Source organism: Ixodes scapularis, unplaced genomic scaffold (genome assembly GCF_016920785.2).
Source record: "Ixodes scapularis isolate PalLabHiFi unplaced genomic scaffold, ASM1692078v2 PGA_scaffold10__122_contigs__length_95168666, whole genome shotgun sequence".
In the NCBI taxonomy this organism is placed as follows: Eukaryota; Metazoa; Arthropoda; class Arachnida; order Ixodida; family Ixodidae; genus Ixodes; species Ixodes scapularis.
Window position 1 is genome coordinate 36,923,066 of NW_024609836.1, and position 19,089 is coordinate 36,942,154.

General features: G+C 44.2%; 1 protein-coding gene across 1 annotated transcript in view; it reads left to right on the plus strand.

Annotated features, from left to right (window-relative positions):
* The window catches only part of LOC8027919 (calpain-A), a 48,034-nt gene extending 46,003 nt beyond the window's left edge, over window positions 1-2,031 (plus strand). The window contains exons 17-18 of the mRNA XM_029986613.2: window positions 1,704-1,762; window positions 1,860-2,031. Of these exons, the coding sequence (XP_029842473.2) occupies window positions 1,704-1,762; window positions 1,860-1,886 (86 nt within the window). The 3' untranslated portion in view covers window positions 1,887-2,031. The remainder of the gene's footprint in view (window positions 1-1,703; window positions 1,763-1,859) is intronic.
* Window positions 2,032-19,089: the final 17,058 nt, after the last annotated feature.

Genomic DNA, 19,089 nt, shown 5'->3' on the forward strand with positions numbered 1-19,089 from the left:
GGTAGAAAAAAAACATCGTTGAAAGATCTCAACAAAAAACAAATACAGACCTGTGGTATACCACTGTACCTAAAACTGGTGCACACCACACTCTTTTGCCATAAACAGAACTCTACACAAAGTGTGAAAGCACGTCGTTAACATTTTCTATACGAACAAAAAGGAAACATCACATAATAGAAGCGAAAAGAAAGTGATATACCACGAAATTAATCAACCTGAAATATCAAAATTCTGCTAACTCGTTCAGTAGGTATAAAAACGCAGACACGCAATCTGAAGAAACAGTTGTACAAGCGAGCGAGTTCTATTCGTGGACCTCCAACATTAAGACCACTTATGGCTGATTCTGGAAATCATTTCCCGGCAAAATATTTTGAAATGTCTTCGGCAAGGGCGTTCGCGTGGTCAAAGGCTGGTGGAGGCACGCCGTTCGAGTAGCGCTTTTCAGGCCCAGGCTGGGGGGCCATTTGCCAGCACAATTTTTGCCCGAGCTCTAAGAGGTCGGGCAGCGTGTCTGCCAGACTATATCCGGTATAGTCATATCCTAATTTGGTGAGGTAACCAAACGAAAATATGCTCGCTGATACAGAGATCAAGTCGGAAACAAAGCTATTAAAAAAGACACCCTTTTGTGCTCCGAGAAAAAGTCTAGCAAAAACAACGAAGATAAAGATAATTTTTTAAAGGAAGCCATAGTTACTTGAAGATTCCGTCCAGCTTGCGGAATGTTAGTTTGCTCTGAGACGCACGTTTTATTACACCACTGTAAAAAAATAAAAAAAAAAATGGACGGATAGTGATAAAACTTAGTGCTCGAAGACGCATTACACTTTCAAAGGGGGTGGGCGCAAAAACAAGACTAAGGATTTAAAAAAAAAAGATAATAACAAGAAAATAGAACAAGAAAAACTACGCTGGCAAGTCTTCTTGGAAGCCTTGTAAAGTGGCAAGATGTTTTTGTGTTTTTTTTTCAGAAATTCATACTAAATACAATAAAGCGTTGACGCGTGTGCGGACTGGGCCACACAGCTTTATTAATATTCCCTCCCATTAATTTTTGCTAATTTAAGGTCCGTAAGCTCGCGGACTCTGGTGATGGCAATAGTTCGAAACACTTGCGTTTTCACACATGATAATCACGTTCCAATCAGCAGCATTGACGAGACTATCGTGTCGTCTATGTCAATCTTGATTGGACAGCTTTTACCTTATGGTCCGATTCACTTTACGTTCGACCAAAGCCAAGGCTACCATCCAATTAGGCCAGTGAAGCAGCGTGGAAACGTGATCGTCGTGGCGCTCGTCGTTTTTGTCTATTTCCCATCACAAACTAAATTAATCACGCACAAAAACAAAAGCACACGATCAAAACACATTTGTTGGGCGCGATTGGTTCAGCCCGTGATAGAAAACGGGGAAACGCGACGGATAGATAAATGGATGGATGGATGTTGGATGGCTGTTAATGGCTATACCCTTTCTAACGGGCAATAGGTTGCGCCATCTAGCCTTATACCCTTTGTACCAGGCAGTAGGTTGCGCCACCTAGCCTAAGTCTAGCCTAAACCTTTGTAACGAGCACTATCAGGATGTCCCTTTGACGTATCTTGATTACCTCCACCGGCTTGTTGCGTTCACTGCGGTTAGGGTGAAACGGAGTGTAGCAGACACTGGGTGCTGATATTTTCTTTCTAACACAGATATCTTCGACGAGTGGGATGAAGACAAAGAGAACTGCGTCATGGTCACCAGGAATGAAGTGAGCAACTCGGTTTTGCGTAACGAAACACGTTGCACTCTTGTCGGTGTTGGCTAAAATAATTCCCGATATTGTCCTTGTTATTTTTCTCTTTCAGTGGCTCAAGGTCACCATGTATTGTTAGCGTCTTGCCGAGCAAGGCGGAAATTCGGCGGCGGCACCGAAGCGACCAAGAGATGGGGGCCATCTTCCTTAACACAAAACTTTTTTTTTTTTTTTTTTTTTTTGTCCAGGCGTTGAACGTTAAATAAACAATTATTAACGAAGAAGCTGCATTTATTTATTTTTTTCTATTCCAGTGTACAGTTCGAGCATCCCAAAGAGGAGCTGGTGACGAGTTTGAACTATTTCGTCATATAAATTGTCATATAAATATTTATTTACAGATATTAATCACTTTTTACCGCTATTTCCGCTTTAACTGCTATTTCCAAAGAGGAGCTGATGACGAGTTTGAACTATTTCGTCATATAAATTAGCATATAAATACTTATTTACACATATTGAACGCTTTTCACTGCTATTTCCTCGCTCACGTGGTTACGATCACGGTATTTGTTGTTTTGGTGACCTGTGCTCGCAGCTGGTGTATGGCAATAATGGCCTTCTCCTGAGTGGAGATGTTGAAACGAATCCAGGACCACAAAAAAAGCAGCAAAAAAACAAAACAAGATAACGTAGCTGCTAAGTCCTGTTCCAGTAACAGCTCGGTTTCAGAGGACTTGAGGGCTGCCAATTCTGGTGAGAGCGATAATGACGGAGGAGATATCGAGAGACAACCCACAGTTTCGGATATGTTTGCTGAATTTCTGGCTGACCAGAAAAAGATGGCTCAGGACATAGCTGAAATCAAATTATTCCATGTCAGTTAACTCCCGATTTGACGCTCTTGAAGAACGAGTGGCTGCTCTCTAGTCGCCTTCTGCCACGCCAAGTGTCCCTTGTACATCTTGTGACAATCTGCTTATAGAACTTGAGTCATTGTCTGACATGGTAGACAGACTCGTCTCGAGGAATGACGACATGAAAAACCATTCGCGCAGAAATAACCTAATCTTGCATGGCCTTACGGAAAGGGCAGACGAAACTAGTGAGTCATTACTTTCTAACATATCAGAAAAATTCTCGGATAAACTGAATATTAACTGCCTACGTATTAAAAGGCGCCATAGAATAAGTCCAAAGCACGACGATCGTTCACGTCCTGTCATTATGAAACTCCTTGATTTCCGCGAAAAAAATGGAAGTATTGACGAATTCTCTCAAGCTCAAGGGGTCAGATATTTGTATATCGGAAGACTTCTCCGTTCATGTCCGTTCTGTTCGAAAGAAAATATGGGATGCATCGGCCTCTCTCCGCGACAGTGGCTCCTCCGCCCGCCTTCGATATAGTCATGTGTTCATTAATAATGAGCGATATAATTGGGAGGATAAAACTATCACTCTGGTTAAGTGTTCCTACTACACTGCCCAGTCTGCTACCACCGCCTCATCTACTGGTGGTCGTTCACTCGGCCGCGGTTTAAAAGACGGTTTAAGTGACAACCTTTGTGTCTTGAATGTTAACGCCAGAAGTTTAGTAAATAAGTTCCCTGATGTTCTGTCACTAATATCTTCCCACACTGCTCACATTATTGGAGTCACTGAAACATGGTTACATGATGGCATATATGACACTGAAATTACACCCTCTGGTTTCTGCGTGGTTAGAGGTTATAGGAAGTACGGGCGTGGAGGTGGCGTCGCACTCTTTTTAAAGATCAATATTAAATTTTCAGTAATACAGGGCCCTCCCCAGATTGAATCAGTGTGGTTCAAACTTAATGTGGAAAAAATATCTTTAGTTGTTGGCGTTGTCTACCGCCCTCCCGGCTCTCCTATTGATCAGTTACACGCTTTATGTGACTTCATGTACGAGCATAACCTGTTTTCTTCTAACTTAATATTAATGGGTGATTTTAATTTACCTGGTATCCAGTGGTCGTCTTTTTCGCTATCTGGTCCTGACGTTCAAATATCTAGAGACTTAGTGAACTTTTCGTTGTCATTTGGTTTAAAGCAGATCGTTCAGGAGTGCACGAGAGAGTCGTCAGTTTTAGATTTGGTCTTTCTTAGTATACCTCTTCTAGAAAACCATTTTGAATGTGAAGTCGTTGACGGTATATCAGATTATAAGGCAGTCTTTGTTTCTGTTGCTTATTCGTTTCCTAAAACGCGTTTTGTTTACCACACTTTTCCTGATTTTAACAGTGCCGATGACGTGTCCATAATTGACTCATTAAGCTATTCCTTTGAAGTAATTGAACAACTTAGTTTTTCCAGTGACGTAAATGTACTCGTTACATTTTTTTTTTTTGAAGACTTGGTTAAATCGTGTATCCAGCGATTTGTGTCACTCAAAACTAAAAGAACACTGTCACTCCTTGGGTAACAAGGGAATTTTTACATTTATCGCGACGTGTCGGCAGAGTGCGGCGTGGAAAACGTTGCGCTGACCCTGTTAAGAGTGCTCAGTTTATTCAAGCTAAGGAGAAACTCCGACTTAAAACTAACTCCGCGAAAGACTTCTATTTCCGAGTTACATTGCAAAACTTAATAAAAAGCAACCCTCGAAAATTCTGTAAATCTATTTTACCAGGCAGCACGACTTAAAACTCGTTTATAATTAACGCCGTAACTACCATGGACGCGCTGACAATCGCTACAGCGTTCAATAGATACTTTCAGTCAGAATTTGCAGTTGATAATTTCGAAGTTCTTCCTTTTATTCATGTTTCGCAGTCTGCGTTTGACGACATAGATGTGAACGTTCGGGGTGTACTAAACCTGATTTTGAAGTTAGATACTAAAAAAGTCCTGGTCCTGATGACATTTCTAATTCATTTATTTTCCGGTACTCCCTTTGGTGCAGTCGGTATCTCACGGTTATTTTTCAGAAATCACTGTCAACGGCCACAGTTCCTTCATCTTTTGGAAACTCTCAAAGATCATTCCCTTATACAAATCTGGCAACTCACAATCACTGTCAAACTACAGACCAATTTCTATAACGTCACATTCATGCAAATTATTGGAACATATAATCTACAAGCATGTAATGAAGTTTCTCGAAACCAACAATATTTTTTTGCGATTTCCAACATGGTTTTCGACGCGATTATAGTACTGTGACACAACTAAGAGAATTTGTTCATGATATTGGTCAGTATCTTGATATCGGTAGTCAAGCTGATGCGATATTTATAGATTTGTCAAAGGCTTTCGACACAGTTCCTCATTCTAAACTTCTACACAAGCTTAGCCTAATTCTAAATAATCACCACCTGGTCAACTGGATATCCAGTTTTCTTTCTCGTCGGTCACAGTTTGTCCACTTTAACTCATCCAAATCTAGTACAGTTGATGTATCATCAGGTGTTCCACAAGGATCAGTTCTTAGACCGCTGCTTTTCTTGTTATACATCAATGATTTGCCACGATATAATTCCACGGAGATACGACTTTACGCTGACGACTGCGTACTATATCACGTGATAAACTCCACCGATGACCATATAACTCTTAACAATTCTTTTGTGAATTTTTGTACGTGGATTAAAAACCTGGCAAATGAACCTGAAGTTTCGTAAAACCGTTTATGACCTTTTCTAGGCGTTCACCACCTTCTTTGTTCAATTATTCATTTGACGGGTTATGCCTAGAAAGAGTTTTTGAATATAAATATCGTGGCCTTCTTTTCACGCCTCATTTATCTTGGTCTAAGCACAATGATACGACATGTAACAAATCTCTCAAAAGACTTAGATACCTGCGGCGTACCTTATGGGTGGCACCTCAAGGTACTAAGCTTTTAACTTTTGAAAGTTTGATTCACCCAATCGTCGAATATGGTTTTTGTTGAAAGAACGGCTGACTGGTCGTTAGTAGATGAAGCCAACAACAGCATTTATATACAAATGTTTACATTAAAATGTCCGGCATCGTCCGCTCATGGCCAGGCCTCGATCCATCTCGTCCATTCTATTCCACGAGCTCCCGCTTCTTCTTCCTCTTTGTCGGAAAGCCCGCTTCCATACAATAAGTTTCAACACACTCCCCCCCGCAAGAAGAAGAAATAGCTGATGTGCCGTTGCATTAAAGTTGAAAGTTGGAAGAAAGATAATTCTGACCTTCTCTGGACGTCCATGCTTCCCGGAAGGTCGCGTTGGTAGCCTGGCAAATATTTTATCATTGCCGTTTAGGTTGTTCTGTGTCACTTCATGTCTGCCATTTGCATAGAATTCAGCGACGATGTCTTGCCTTGTGGGAGCGAGCGATTTAGTCTTCCATCCTTCATTCCATTGAATCTGGAAGTCAATCGTGCAGCCACGTGTATTAAAACCACGGGGACGGGACAAGGCGCGAGGTGTACGATACGCTCTTTTCCTAATCTCCTTTATAGCTCTCGTTAGGCGCTGATGTATGCCGATTCTTTGTTTTGTGCTTCGTTGCTCGTATAGTCTCCCTAGCTTCTTAAATTGCTTGTTTCGTTGAGGAGGTCGTTTGACATTCCTGTTCAAGAAGGTTCCATTTATTTGTTTAGTTGCTTTGGCACGGTTCCGTTTCTTCCTATTTTTTTTGTGCTTTTCTGACTCTATTCTTCTTTGTTTTCAACTCGCCTTCGTTTTGAATGTGAGGACTTCTGTGAGTGCCGGCTTCATACTCTTTCTTGAAACCAGACATGACTTCTTCACCAGTTAGCATGTAGACTATGTTCTTCGATGAAGTCGCCTGTACGGGGTTGTCGTCCAGTAGCGTATTGGTCACCTTTGTCGTTCCAGTTGATGCGCATCTGTCCTTCGTCTGCTGCTCTGATTTATGTTCTGTGACTAGACGATCGTCAGCGTAGTCTGTTGTCACACCGGTGACAGTTCCGAGTTCATAATTGCTGCTGTAAGGCTGAGTTTGTCTCACGAGATGTGGTCTTATGGAACTCCTATCTGATATATTACGTTGTTTAGATCATTTTGGCTTTTCTCTCTCTATTTTTTCCAGTTTTGTGACCTGCTGATTGACTAGTTGTGCTTTAATCATCAGCATTGATAGATGTCCTACGATGCGGTCGTTTAGTTCTATGACGTGAGTGTATTCTTCTTCAAGTTCTTCGTTGGGTATGAATGGCTCAATAGCATCATCCAGGTACTTAAGTTGACATTCATAGTGTGTTAGCATCTCGATGATTTCGTTAAATTGTCCGGCTGTCGTTGTTTCTGGCATTGCTTTCTCCAGAAAATCAAAGAGTGTCGTTACCTTGGTGCGTAATGCAGATCTTTGTTGCAGAAGGTGTTTGATGTCGACATCGTTGAGGGTGATATTGTCTTGGGCGTCCGTTGCATTGGTGAAAATCTTGTTCATCTTGCCGGTCGATCGTTGCTATAGGTTGGCTGTTGTGACCTTCCGTTGATGGGTCCAATCAGGTTCTCACCGTTTTGTTAAGCCCTCTCCCGGGTTTCGCCACCATGTTGAAATAACGGCTGACTGGTCGTTAGTAGATGAAGCCAACAACAGCATTTATATACAAATGTTTACATTAAAATGTCCGGCATCGTCCGCTCATGGCCAGGCCTCGATCCATCTCGTCCATTCTATTCCTCGAGCTCCCGCTTCTTCTTCCTCTTTGTCGGGAAGCCCGCTTCCATACAATAAGTTTCAACAGTTTTATTATTTGGTTTCCCTAAAAACAGTCCGATATAAATCAAGTCAAATCAGTTCAAAAGAAATCGGTATGACAGAAACATTTCTCCTTCTTCTAACCTCTCCATGTTAGGCCTAAGACTTCTTTCTGAGCGTCGTGGTAGTGAGCGCCTAAAGTTTTTGTATTTCATAGTTGACTCATAACGTTTTGACTCTTTAGATGGCTACATAAAGTTTCTCAAGCCAACTGCAACTAGGAGCCACCACGAATTAAACATTTTACCTTTTCATCCTCGTACTGATATGTTTAAATACAGTTTTTTCCTCAGACCATTGAACGCTGGAATTTGTTACCAGGAAACATCCGATCACTACAACCAGATGAATTTATGTGTGCCGTTGACAGTGGACTATAGTGATGTCTAGACCGTCTGCGTATAACTCCCACTCCTGCCATAGCCCTACTGGGGCTAGAGTACGTATAAGTAAAATAAAATATTTAAACAGTATGGTCATATAAATCGTGATATAAATATTTATTTGCGAATATTTCAACAGCATCGGCCATAAAAATATTTAGGCGTACATATAACTTTTAACCTGTCGTAGAAATCCTGTATTCAGCATATTTCTCCTAGTGCTAACCGCACGTTAGGATATATCAAACGCAATTTTTCATTAACCCCCGTTCCGCGTAAGATAATTTTTTACAAAACTTTAATTTGCCCCCAGTTAGAATCTGCAGCTTCTATCAGGGATCCCGAACAAGCAACTGTTATACAACTACATTAAAAGCAATTGAGAACAGATGTGTTTGTTTTACCTTAAGTAACTACCACCGCACTGCCAGCGTCACCTCTATGAGAACAAAAAAAAAACTCTCATTGTCACCGTTATCCCTACGTCGAAAGGTTTCTCGCCTTTCCTTGTTTCATAAAATGTATCACCATAATTCTTTACTACGCGACGTACTAATCTCTCGTCCATTTTATGTTACCTCTCGTCTTGATCATCAGCATAAAGTGGGTAACCCAAGTTCAACCACAACAATGTTTTATTTATCTTTTGTTCCTCGTGCATCCCAGGAGTGGAACTACCTTCCCGGGTCGGTAGCTGCCATCACGGACACTGAGCTTTTCAAATGTGCCATCACCAATTATTTTGTTGGCAAGAGTGCCTAATATGATTATAATGCAATTAAATGCAAAGGGGCAAGCGAGCTGGGCAAGAATGACGAAAATAATCCTTGTGAAAGGGAACAAGGGGGACAGAGGACAAACACGAATTTCTAAACACAGCTAGGTGACTGGTGCGCGGCCGAAAAAATCCGCCTGGTCCGGGTATTGAACCGGGTTCGATACCCGGACCAGGCGGATTTTTTCGGTCGCGCACCAGTCACCTAGCTGTGTTTGGAGATTTGTGTTTTTCCTGTGACGGCTCTTGTTCCCTTTCTCCAAGCATTATTTTTGTCATTGCCTAATATATTTCTATTGATATAACCTTCTTGTTTTTGAGTGTGTTGAATTTATAATAAGTTGTTGGTTTAACCCTATCTTGGTTCTCTTCCCGTCCGTAATGCCCTCAGGCCTGAGGGTACAATAAATGAAATGAAATTTCAGAAACAAAGTGGTGCGTTGCGAGGCGGATCGCGGAGCCTAACTTTATGTGTTCCTATCACGGTGCCTGGAGCGCGTCCTTGACTGGCGTGTACAGCGCCCTATGCATCAAAAGGGGTCCCAAGGTGGCAACAAATGACGTCACAGAAGCCGAAGTGTCATGCCGTGGCACGTCGCGATCCTGGCGGTTGGTCGTAGAAATGCTCACGAGAAGCTGCCAGTAGCACGACCGAACGGGGGTGTCGCTGCCGTCACGGCGTCTCAACTTCTGACTGCCTAAGATTCCGTGGACTGCCACACTGGAGAGTGACCTTTAGCAGAACAGGCGTCTGCCACATACCCTACAGATGTTGGGACGCCGATAGGATCGCGATCGGCGACAGCATGACCCTTATATGACGTCATCAGGCGGAAATCGAGGGACCACTTCTTTGGACGCGGTAAACACACCAGTCGGAGACGCGTTCCAGGCACCATAGTTCTCATCAAGAATCGATACAGAAAAAAGCGCCGATTGCAGACGAGCCAAGTGCGCGCGCAGAAACCAAATACGAGAAAAGTGAAGCGTCTGCGCATGCGCGCGGTGCCGACAGCAGCGCCACCGCAGTGGTCTGACATCATAGTAGCCAAAAAATACATCGTCGCGGCGCTGATCGGATCTGTGGGTTTGCTGGTCGATGACTGAACCCAATCACGCCCAGTAATCGCGCTGTGATACAGCTTTCTTTTTTAATTTTGTATGTACGTGATTGGTTTAGGCAGCAGAGAATTCACTTAACCTTTATACACCCTAAGAAATAGGGGGTGCAGTACTTTCAGCCCTTCTCCCATATATGCCATATATGAGACAAAGGGTGTAAGTACTACACCCCCTATTTCTGAGGGTTATTATGGTTGAGTGATTAGAGAGTTTTAGTAATACGTATAGGAGCAAACGCAGACCCCATACGTTAACGTTAACGTTGCGTCCTCCACACTGCGCATGCGCCATACGTACGTACTGCGGCGAGCCTTGCGTACGTACGCTCGCTATCGATTTTTGCGAACGTGCATAGCGGTCCCCTGCGTGCCATCTCGTTGCTCTCGTCGCGCACGGGAGAGCGCGAGACTAGTCCAGTTTGAAAAATGGCGGCGGTGAGGCACACCAGCGGAAGTGCTACGCGCATTGTAAGTGTTCGCTTTACCATTGAAGATGACATCAACCTGCTCAAAGAAGTCAACGCGACGAACCCTTTCGAGCACCCACAAAGATGGGTGTCGATAGCCAAGAACGTTGGCGACGCCGTCGAACCCAAAAAGGCATTTACCGTGCGGTCGGTACAAAAAAAAAAAAAAAAAAAAAAAAAAGACAAAACACGTACACAACAGGCACACGAAACACGCACTTCCGTAACAAAGCGAGGAGAATCGGGGCTTTGGATTGGCTTGACCGAATACCCGCCTTCGATTGTTTGAAGCAGTTTACAGGAGCACATCTAGATGGCGCTACAAGTCTTTACGTATGCGTTCTTCTTTCGCTGTACTAAAAGTGCGTATTCGACGCGCTCCGTAACTTTCCGTCGACGCAACGTTAACGCTAACGTAGGGGGTTTGCGTTTGCCCCTATACGTATTACTAAAACTCTCTATTAATATAACACCCCAAAACTACGTTTCCACGTTCAGTTCGTTGACGTCGAACTCACGACACCAACTCCTTTACGAGCGGCTTGATAGCTGCGTCATAAAACTCACTAAATAGCTAATATAAGTACCAAAGACTACAAAAAAAACACGCCGAAGATACTTAAGACAGTTTACGTGTAGGAATGCGAAAGGCATATAGTCCGACGGTGACATCACGCTCCCCCAGTGCGCAGGCGCGGCGCCCCCACCGGTTTCACGGCTTCCGTGACGAAGCATCTGCGTTACTGTGCTTTTCTTGTGTTTTATTTGTGAGGCGCGTCCGCTTTGACCTTGAGCGGAGCGTGCTCGATGACGGATTTTTATGGCCATCTTTCGGGGACAACGCCGACGCCTTTTCGCGTAATGGGACATATAAGGCTTTCGCCTTAAGAACACTGAGGTTTTGCAGAACACCCAAGGCAGATCTGGCTTATCGAGTACAACGTATTTATTTCCCGCTCTTCACATGTTAACGAGAATAAATCACGCTAAAGTGATTCGACCATGCTTTGCCAGCACAGAACAATTTCAAAAAGTGTTCTTTCCAAACACAATTGAACAGTGAAAATGCTTGCCGACATTATTTGTTGAGAGTATAGATGCGAATAGTTCCGCTAACAAAAGTTTGGGTTTCCTTCTTCGCAATTTCAGATCCGCCCCTTCTCAACTAAAACGGCTCCTCTATCTTGACCTAGTCTGGTCTAAATTAGAATACGCATCTTCAATCTGGCACCCTCATCAAACTACATTAACAGACTACGTTGAATCTGTTCAAAACCGTGCTGCGCGTTTTATTCAGTCTGATTACCCCAGTTTTTCTAGTGTTTCCCTCATTAAATCAAATCTCTCTCTCCCAATGCTTTTCACCCGTCGAAAAATATCCCGTCTCTGCCTTCTGTATAAAGTTTTTTATTCAACACTTTTAAATCAGTCTCTTCTTTCCCCACCGGCTTATTTTTCCTTCAGACTCGATCACTGCAATCGAAATAGCCCGGCCAAAGTGTTTTTCCACAGCACATCAGCACGCCCCTCTTCCTGATGCAATTGTGGACTGGAATGACCTTCCCGAAGACATCGTCACCATTAGGGATCCCAACATATTCCGAGAAGCACTATCAACCATTGTACTCAACACCCACTCCCCTCTCTAACGCCTAATGACCCTGAGGGTATTGTAAATACATAAATAAATAAATACATTTGTGCATTTAGTTTTCTCACTCCTAATGTAACCCCCTCCTGCTGGGGCAGTGCCGCTACCTGCAGCATTTAAATGAATAAATATGTAAAAAAACCTCGATTATTTTCCTGTAGTCTTTAATGCGTACCTCAGATATTTTAGGAAGTTGTATCACTCGACTATCAAGGCGCTTGTGAATGTTGGTACTGTCGGATCGACATTAGTGGACTGAACGTCGAATTGCAGTTTTTGAGATGTTATATATGAGACAACGGGGTGTAAATACTACACCCCCGTTATTTCTAAGTGCGTATGGTAAAATTTAGTTAAGATTATAAGAGCGGAAAGGGGGATGCTGATACCACTGTGAATGCAGCCGCTCGAATTGTACATAAAGTAATACTAACCTAAGTGCTACCGCCTACTGTCTCGCGCCAAGAATGGCTCAAAATCCGAAATCAAATATGCTGGTCATTGTATCTCGATTGCACCAATTACAACGAGTTTCTTACGATGGCGCGTTCTTAGGCGGCATGCAAATACACCCGCTGAAGACCAAAACCAAAAAACCAAACACATATGAACACTCTTCAGCCCAACGAAAAAAGAAGAAACAAAATAATTACTCGTTTTTAACTCAAGAACTGCAGTAAAAAAAAGTCCGGCTACTCGCGGAGCATTACGAATTTTCCCCTTTATGTGGAGAATTAAGATATTTGTAGGTTCATTTTAGACTAGATAATTGCTATCAAGACGTACGCGTTTCAAACGCCAAAAGCATCGCTTTTTGCTCCGTAAACCAAATCATATAAGCACATGAACAATGCTCAAATCGTTATTTTTTTTCTTGGGGCAAAAACGAGTATAGTTGTTCGTCGTTTCGGCTTTAGATGCAATAGAGTGTTGTTGTTTTTTATTGTTTTTTTTTTTCCTCCTGATTTTTTTTTTTTTTTTTTGGTTCCGGAAAAGCATTTAGGAGCGAACTGTGATCTACGACTAGCAAACGTTCTTAATCTACCACGATACTTCGCCTTTGTCATGAAAAATGTCAATAATTAAATTATTAAAAAATGGGTAATTTTGACTACCCTTTTTCGGTAAGAAACTTTTAAAATATAAATTTCTGACCGACCCATTTAAAAACAAAGGTTTTGATCCGCAAGTTCGGATGAAATCTATGCGCCAAATAGGTGTTGGCATGGGTTCTTCTGGTTTTTCTAGGACCGGTGTACCTAATAAAAATTAAAACAGCGCAAGGACACGGACAAGAACAAGAAGGTAGACGAACAAGGCGCTGAGTACCGAGTTTGAAAAAAACTACAAGCTGTACATTGTTTTTGTGCTCCACTCGATTATTATTATCTAGGTATAGACTTTCTTACGTCTACGACTGCTTTTGATATCATATATATATATATATATAGGTAAAGTAAGGTAAATATAAAAACAATGGACCCGGAAGAGTTAATAAGTCAAAGATGCGTACTGTCGGAGTTACTAAATCGAAGTTTATTACGACGTTTCGAGCGGGGACCGGTCCCCGCTCGAAACGTCGTAATAAACTTCGATTTAGTAACTCCGACAGTATGCATCTTTGACTTATATATATATATATATATATATATATATATATATATATATATATATATATATATATATATATATATATAACCGTAGGAATGCTTGGTTTCGTGGTGAAAGTTAATTCAAGCAAGGTCATTTATCGTGTACTGTTAGTCCTTTGTTTCGTTTCCCACCCCTTAGTATTGACAGAAGCTTTATTTATTTATTTATTTATTTATTTATTTATATTACGTGCCCAAGAACAATCATTCAAGCCTCCTCTCTGGTGCACAAATATATAAATGTGAACAGAAAAAGAAAAACACAATTTATGTGTCGGCTCTCCATTTTCGATGTCTCAGTTGCCGATTGCTTTCTTTTGCTGCTTGGCTTTGGCCAATACCACTGTTATAGCCTGGTTTAACGGCCACGACGACGTCGCGGATTCACCAGCAAGTGAGCTGAGAAAGCATATTAAATAATTTTAGTTCTTATTGATTAAAAAGCGCAAGAAGACGCAGCACTGTCTTCTTGCGCTTTTTGCTCAAGAAGACACAGACAGCGCTGCGCCAGTTACACTTCGTAATTCGCGCAGGTGTCCTATTCACATAAAAATACATCAAACTTCAAGCTCTCTCAGTTTGTTCTAGAATGACTCAAATGAAGACCTTAAATATTTTTTGCTCGGAGTTTCTTATTGGCGAAACCAACAACGTTTCTTGTTGGCGAAACCAACCAAAAACCGGCAGGCCGGTTTTTGGTTGGTCTCATTAACATCAGCTTTGCATTCTGGGGAGATGAATTTAGAACATCACTGCTCTCCGACCTGCTTGTTCTTTTTTAGCGCGCAGCTGTTAAGCGCCAGTTTCCGGCTCGATCGGCGTCGCCGTAACCGCGCGGTGCATTATGGGAAATTTCCCATAATTCACCGCGCGGGACCCTTGTGACGTCATTCGTGACGACATGTGTGAGGTCAAAGGATCCCGCGCGGTGCATTATGGGACATTTCCCATGATGCAACGCGCGAGGACGAGGGGGATTGGGAGGACGAGGGGGAGAGGTTGGGGAGGGGGAGGAGGACGGGTAGGGGAGGGGGAGGAGGAGGGGAGGAGGAGAAGGAGAGAAGGTGGAAGAGAAGGGGGAGAGGAGGGAGGGGGAGGAGGATAGGAGGGGAGGAGCTTGAAGGATGAGGGGAGGAAAAAGTGGAATAGGGGAGAAGGAGGACAAGGAAGAAGGGTAGAGGAGGAATAGCAGGGAGGATGAGGAGGACGGAGGAGGGATATACCCTCCCCTCAGTACCCTTCCCTCCTCCTCCTCCGCAAAAGCTGCGCTCTAATTCGGCGTTACAGGGTTTTGTAAATATCTTTCATATTTTTTTTCTGTTCTACGTTAGGTACAAAAGAAATGCTCTTCGAACTTGAAACATCGGAAAGAACGCACCTTCTGTAGCGCAGCCCTTTTTTTGTAAGACGCCGCTCTTCACATTCCCCGAGTCGTTTGGCTCGCCTTTGAAGCGCATTCTTTGGTACACCAAAAAGTGTGGCAGCATTGCAAAGGGAGTGACGCTGCTGCTTGACACTTTCAATAGCTTTGTTAGTGTCACTTTCGCGCTATAAAACCCTTAGACTTTTTTTTTACGTTTGGACCATCCTAGACACAGGGAGAACAATGTTATGGCTAAGGGGCAACCCGGAGACTGGTGCGTTATTAACAGGCGCGTCATAAAATGCCAGATTGTCGCGTTTTGCCCCGCGCATATCCTGTTACGTAAATGATTATTTAGTTAAAAACGCAGCTTCAGATTGCTAAAACTTAGTCCACATGGAGTAAATAGAGCGTACCAATAAAATTAATGCTAACCTTGGCGGAAAGTGGGTGCCGACCGGGGTGCAGGTCTTGAATCGAAACCTTGAATCGAAACACGTCAACCTCGGCTACGCATTTATTTTATCTGGAACACTCTGCCGAGAGCTCTAAATTTTTGCACATGCGAAGTGTACAAGTCACGGTACCTCTCGGTGAAGTTTTGGCGTACTCCGATGGCCTGTCTAGGAGATAAATGGTGCTAAACACAAACTGTCGCATATTGCCCCGCGATTCATTCCCCCCCCCCCCCCCTTTCTTACCCTACAAACATGTGCACTCGAGCAATGGCGGATTTTAAAAATGAAAGGCGTTTACAATTCTCTGTAATGAGAAAATAGCGCGCAGCTCTTCAGCAGGAGGAGGGGAGGGTATGGAAAAGGTGGTATACATCTCCTCCACCTCCGACCTTCCCCTCCTCCTCGCCTCTCATTTAGCCGGAAATTTTTGCTAAATTTCCCTTTAAATTTAGCGAAACATTCCCGCTAAGTTTAGCGAAATCTTCCCCGCTAAATTTAGCGGAAAATTTCCCCCGCAAATTTAGCAGGAAATTTAGCGAAGATTTCCCTGCTAAATTTAGCGGGATATTTTTGCTAAACGTCTCGCCACATTTAGCGGAAAATTTCTCGAAAATTTTCCAGCTAAACTTAGCGAGACGTTTGGCAAAAATTTCCCTCAGCGGAGAAACTTTTCCGCTAAAATTGGCGAAAATTTTTCCCGCTATATTTAGCAACTAAATATTCCCAACTAAACTAAGTGAGAAATTTAGCGAAAATTTTGACGCTAAGTTTAGCAGGAAATTTAGCGAAAACTTTAGCGCTAAAATTAAGAGGTTAAGTTTCCCCGCTAAATGTGGCGGCGAAACTGACGTCGCGTGACCTCAACACCAATTCAGTTTCCCCGCTAAATTTAGCGGGGAAAACTGAGACGTCCCATAATGCAACGCGCGCGGTTACGGCGACGCCGACCGCGGTGGCGCTCAACCCGTAAACAGGCGCCTAAAAGCTGCGCTCTAAAAGCAGAGGAAACAGGGGAAAGGGGTACGACCAACCGCCTCCCCCCCCCCCCCTTTTTTCTCCAGATCTCAAGGTCACACTTTTTTTTTAGTGAAAAATAGCATATATTTGTTTTGTTGTTCCTTATGGAAATATGCCTCGTTCCTGGTGAAATGGCAATCACCGTCATCTCTGACGTCACATCCATCCGTGACGTTAAATTCGTTCTTGGAGTGACATCTCTTTGCGAAACACCCCCTTCAGCCCACCCCCCTTTCCCCAAGCCTGACCCAGAAATTCGATCCTGCGCTCAAAGCCCTACACTTTACGTATACAATGATCAGTAGGCAGCCGCTGTACGTCAAGGTCTTATCGTCTATTCCAACCCGTATTACAGGTTCTGCATTTACTCTACCGAAGTACCACTTTTCGTAGCAAGAAAGTCAGAAGCTGTGGACACCCGTGCGCTGCGCGCCTTGAGCGCAGACCAAAGCTCTCCAAGCACACTCCTATCTTCTGAGATGCTACAGAAACGTGCACCCGAATATATCCCCCGTTTACAAAGTGCAGAAGTGAACGATCTCGAACATGCCCTACGTTTTGCCTTAGAGCTCGTTAAGAAAGTTTTTTCACCGCAGCACCGTACTTTTGTACCACCCTCGTCGGTAGCGTGGCCGAGCGGTCTAAGGAGATTCGACTTCCGGCTGCCGAGCGCGACGGACGTCTTATCATGAGCTCCGTCGGAGCGGCGATAACGGCTAGCACTAGCCGGGAATCAACTGTTCAGCCAGGACACAACGCCCACCAGGAATACAGGATGCTTCTGCCCACGCTGCCAACAGGTCGGTCTTCTTTTAATGCTGTCATTTTGCACTGCGACCCGTCGGGGAGACCCTATAAAATCGACGACTTCGCCGACGCACTGAAGTCAGCCATCAACCTCAAGGACATTGCCGGGTTTGGTGCTGTCCAATATAATCACGTCTGGATACTCACTCTACACAACATGTTGCCGAAGGAAAAAATGGTGAAAGTGCGGCAACTCGTCATCAAGGGAAAAACGTGCGTCGTCATCGACCCCAACACCAGGGAGAAGACCTTCAAGGTACACTGGCTGCCTACGAACGTTCCGGATGAAGCAGTCGTGCAAGCATTCACCAGTTACGGCAAAGTGAAGAAAGTCGCAAGGGACAAATGGCGCCGACCTGGTTTTGAAGAAATAGAGACAACGACCAGAACCGTTACGATCGAACTGAAGGAAGGCAACACGGTGGATTCCATCCCCCACCAAGTCACCGTCATGGGAGGCCCTGCGTTGGTGTCAATTCCGGGTCGGCCACCATTGTGTCTCCGATGCCGGAAGGTTGGACATTTGCGGAAACAATGCCGGACGCCATGGTGCAAAGTGTGCCGCACGTTCGGGCACGAAGAGGACGACTGCGTCCAGAGCTACGCCTCCAGAACGAGAATGGCAGTTCAAGAGGACGAGTTCGAGCACTACATGGATCAGGGCGACATGGACGAGACGGGCATCTCTGGCGGCCCCGAGAGCTCGGGGACTCCGGGAGGTCAGGAGGCTTCAATCAACGCATCCTCTGTGGCCACGCACCCACCTTCCCAACAGCAACCGGAGCAGCAGCTGGAGCGACAGGCTCCACTCCAGGACGACAGCGCCACGCCTCACTCTGAACAAGCCGTCCTGCAAACGCAGCCGGAGCCCCAGGCTCCGGTACCGGTCGACGACAAGATGGAGCTCGGGGAGGCCTCGAGCAGCGAAACGACTATCAAGCGCAAGGTGAAGGAAACCGTGCGAAACAACGCAGCCGACCAACGCTACACCATCGTGAGTGGCAAGCGATGGAAAAAAACGGACACTGTTCCATCTTTCCTTAAGCCGGTCGAAGTCGGAGCGTCGTCTCTTGACAACGCATCTGCCCTGAACACCACGTGATCCCAAACCAGGACTTCCCAGAAATACGTCAACCGGTAGGAAAAATTGTCTGATTTGTTTGCTAGCTCACACTCTAGGGAGGCTTATTGTGCACCCCGGGCAGGCGGGATGGGCTATCCCACAACTTAATCATGACAGTCGTTGGTACGCTTAATGTAGTAAGTCTCGTCGCTTCCATGCGGAAGCAATGGCTTTTAGATTTGTTGCTACAAAAGCAGATCGATTTAGCCTGTGTCCAAGAAACTAAAATCGAAACAAGGGAGCAAGAAGAAAGCACGCGTGAATTTTTCAAGAGACATTATCAGGTTTTTGTTTCGCACTCGAGCGGAAAGAGCGGCGGATGCGCGGTGTTCGTTCGCAGGAAACATTTCTTGAGAGTATGCCCTGATATAGGACATGACGATTGCGGCAGAATCAGCTATGTCGACTGCATTTTAGCGAACACTTTGATAAGGGTGATATGCTTGTACGCGCCAAACAACATGAGCGAGCGGAAAAGTTTTTTTGAGCTGATTAACTCGGTAGTTGATACGCCAGCGAAGGTCATTCTAGCCGGGGATTTCAATTGTGTTGACAGTTCCGAAGATCGCTTTCCTAGGCGGGCGCAGGCAGATAATAGTGTGAAAGTTCTGCGTTCGGTTTTAAAGGAAAACAATCTAATAGATGTAATTGAACTTGCGCGTCCTAACAACACGCAACGCTACACCCACTGGCAGGGTGATTCCAGCGCGCGCTTGGACAGAATTTATATATCGGACGAATTTGAATTCAAAGACGCCCGCTACGATGTTTCACCTGTTCCTTTCTCAGACCACGGCTTAG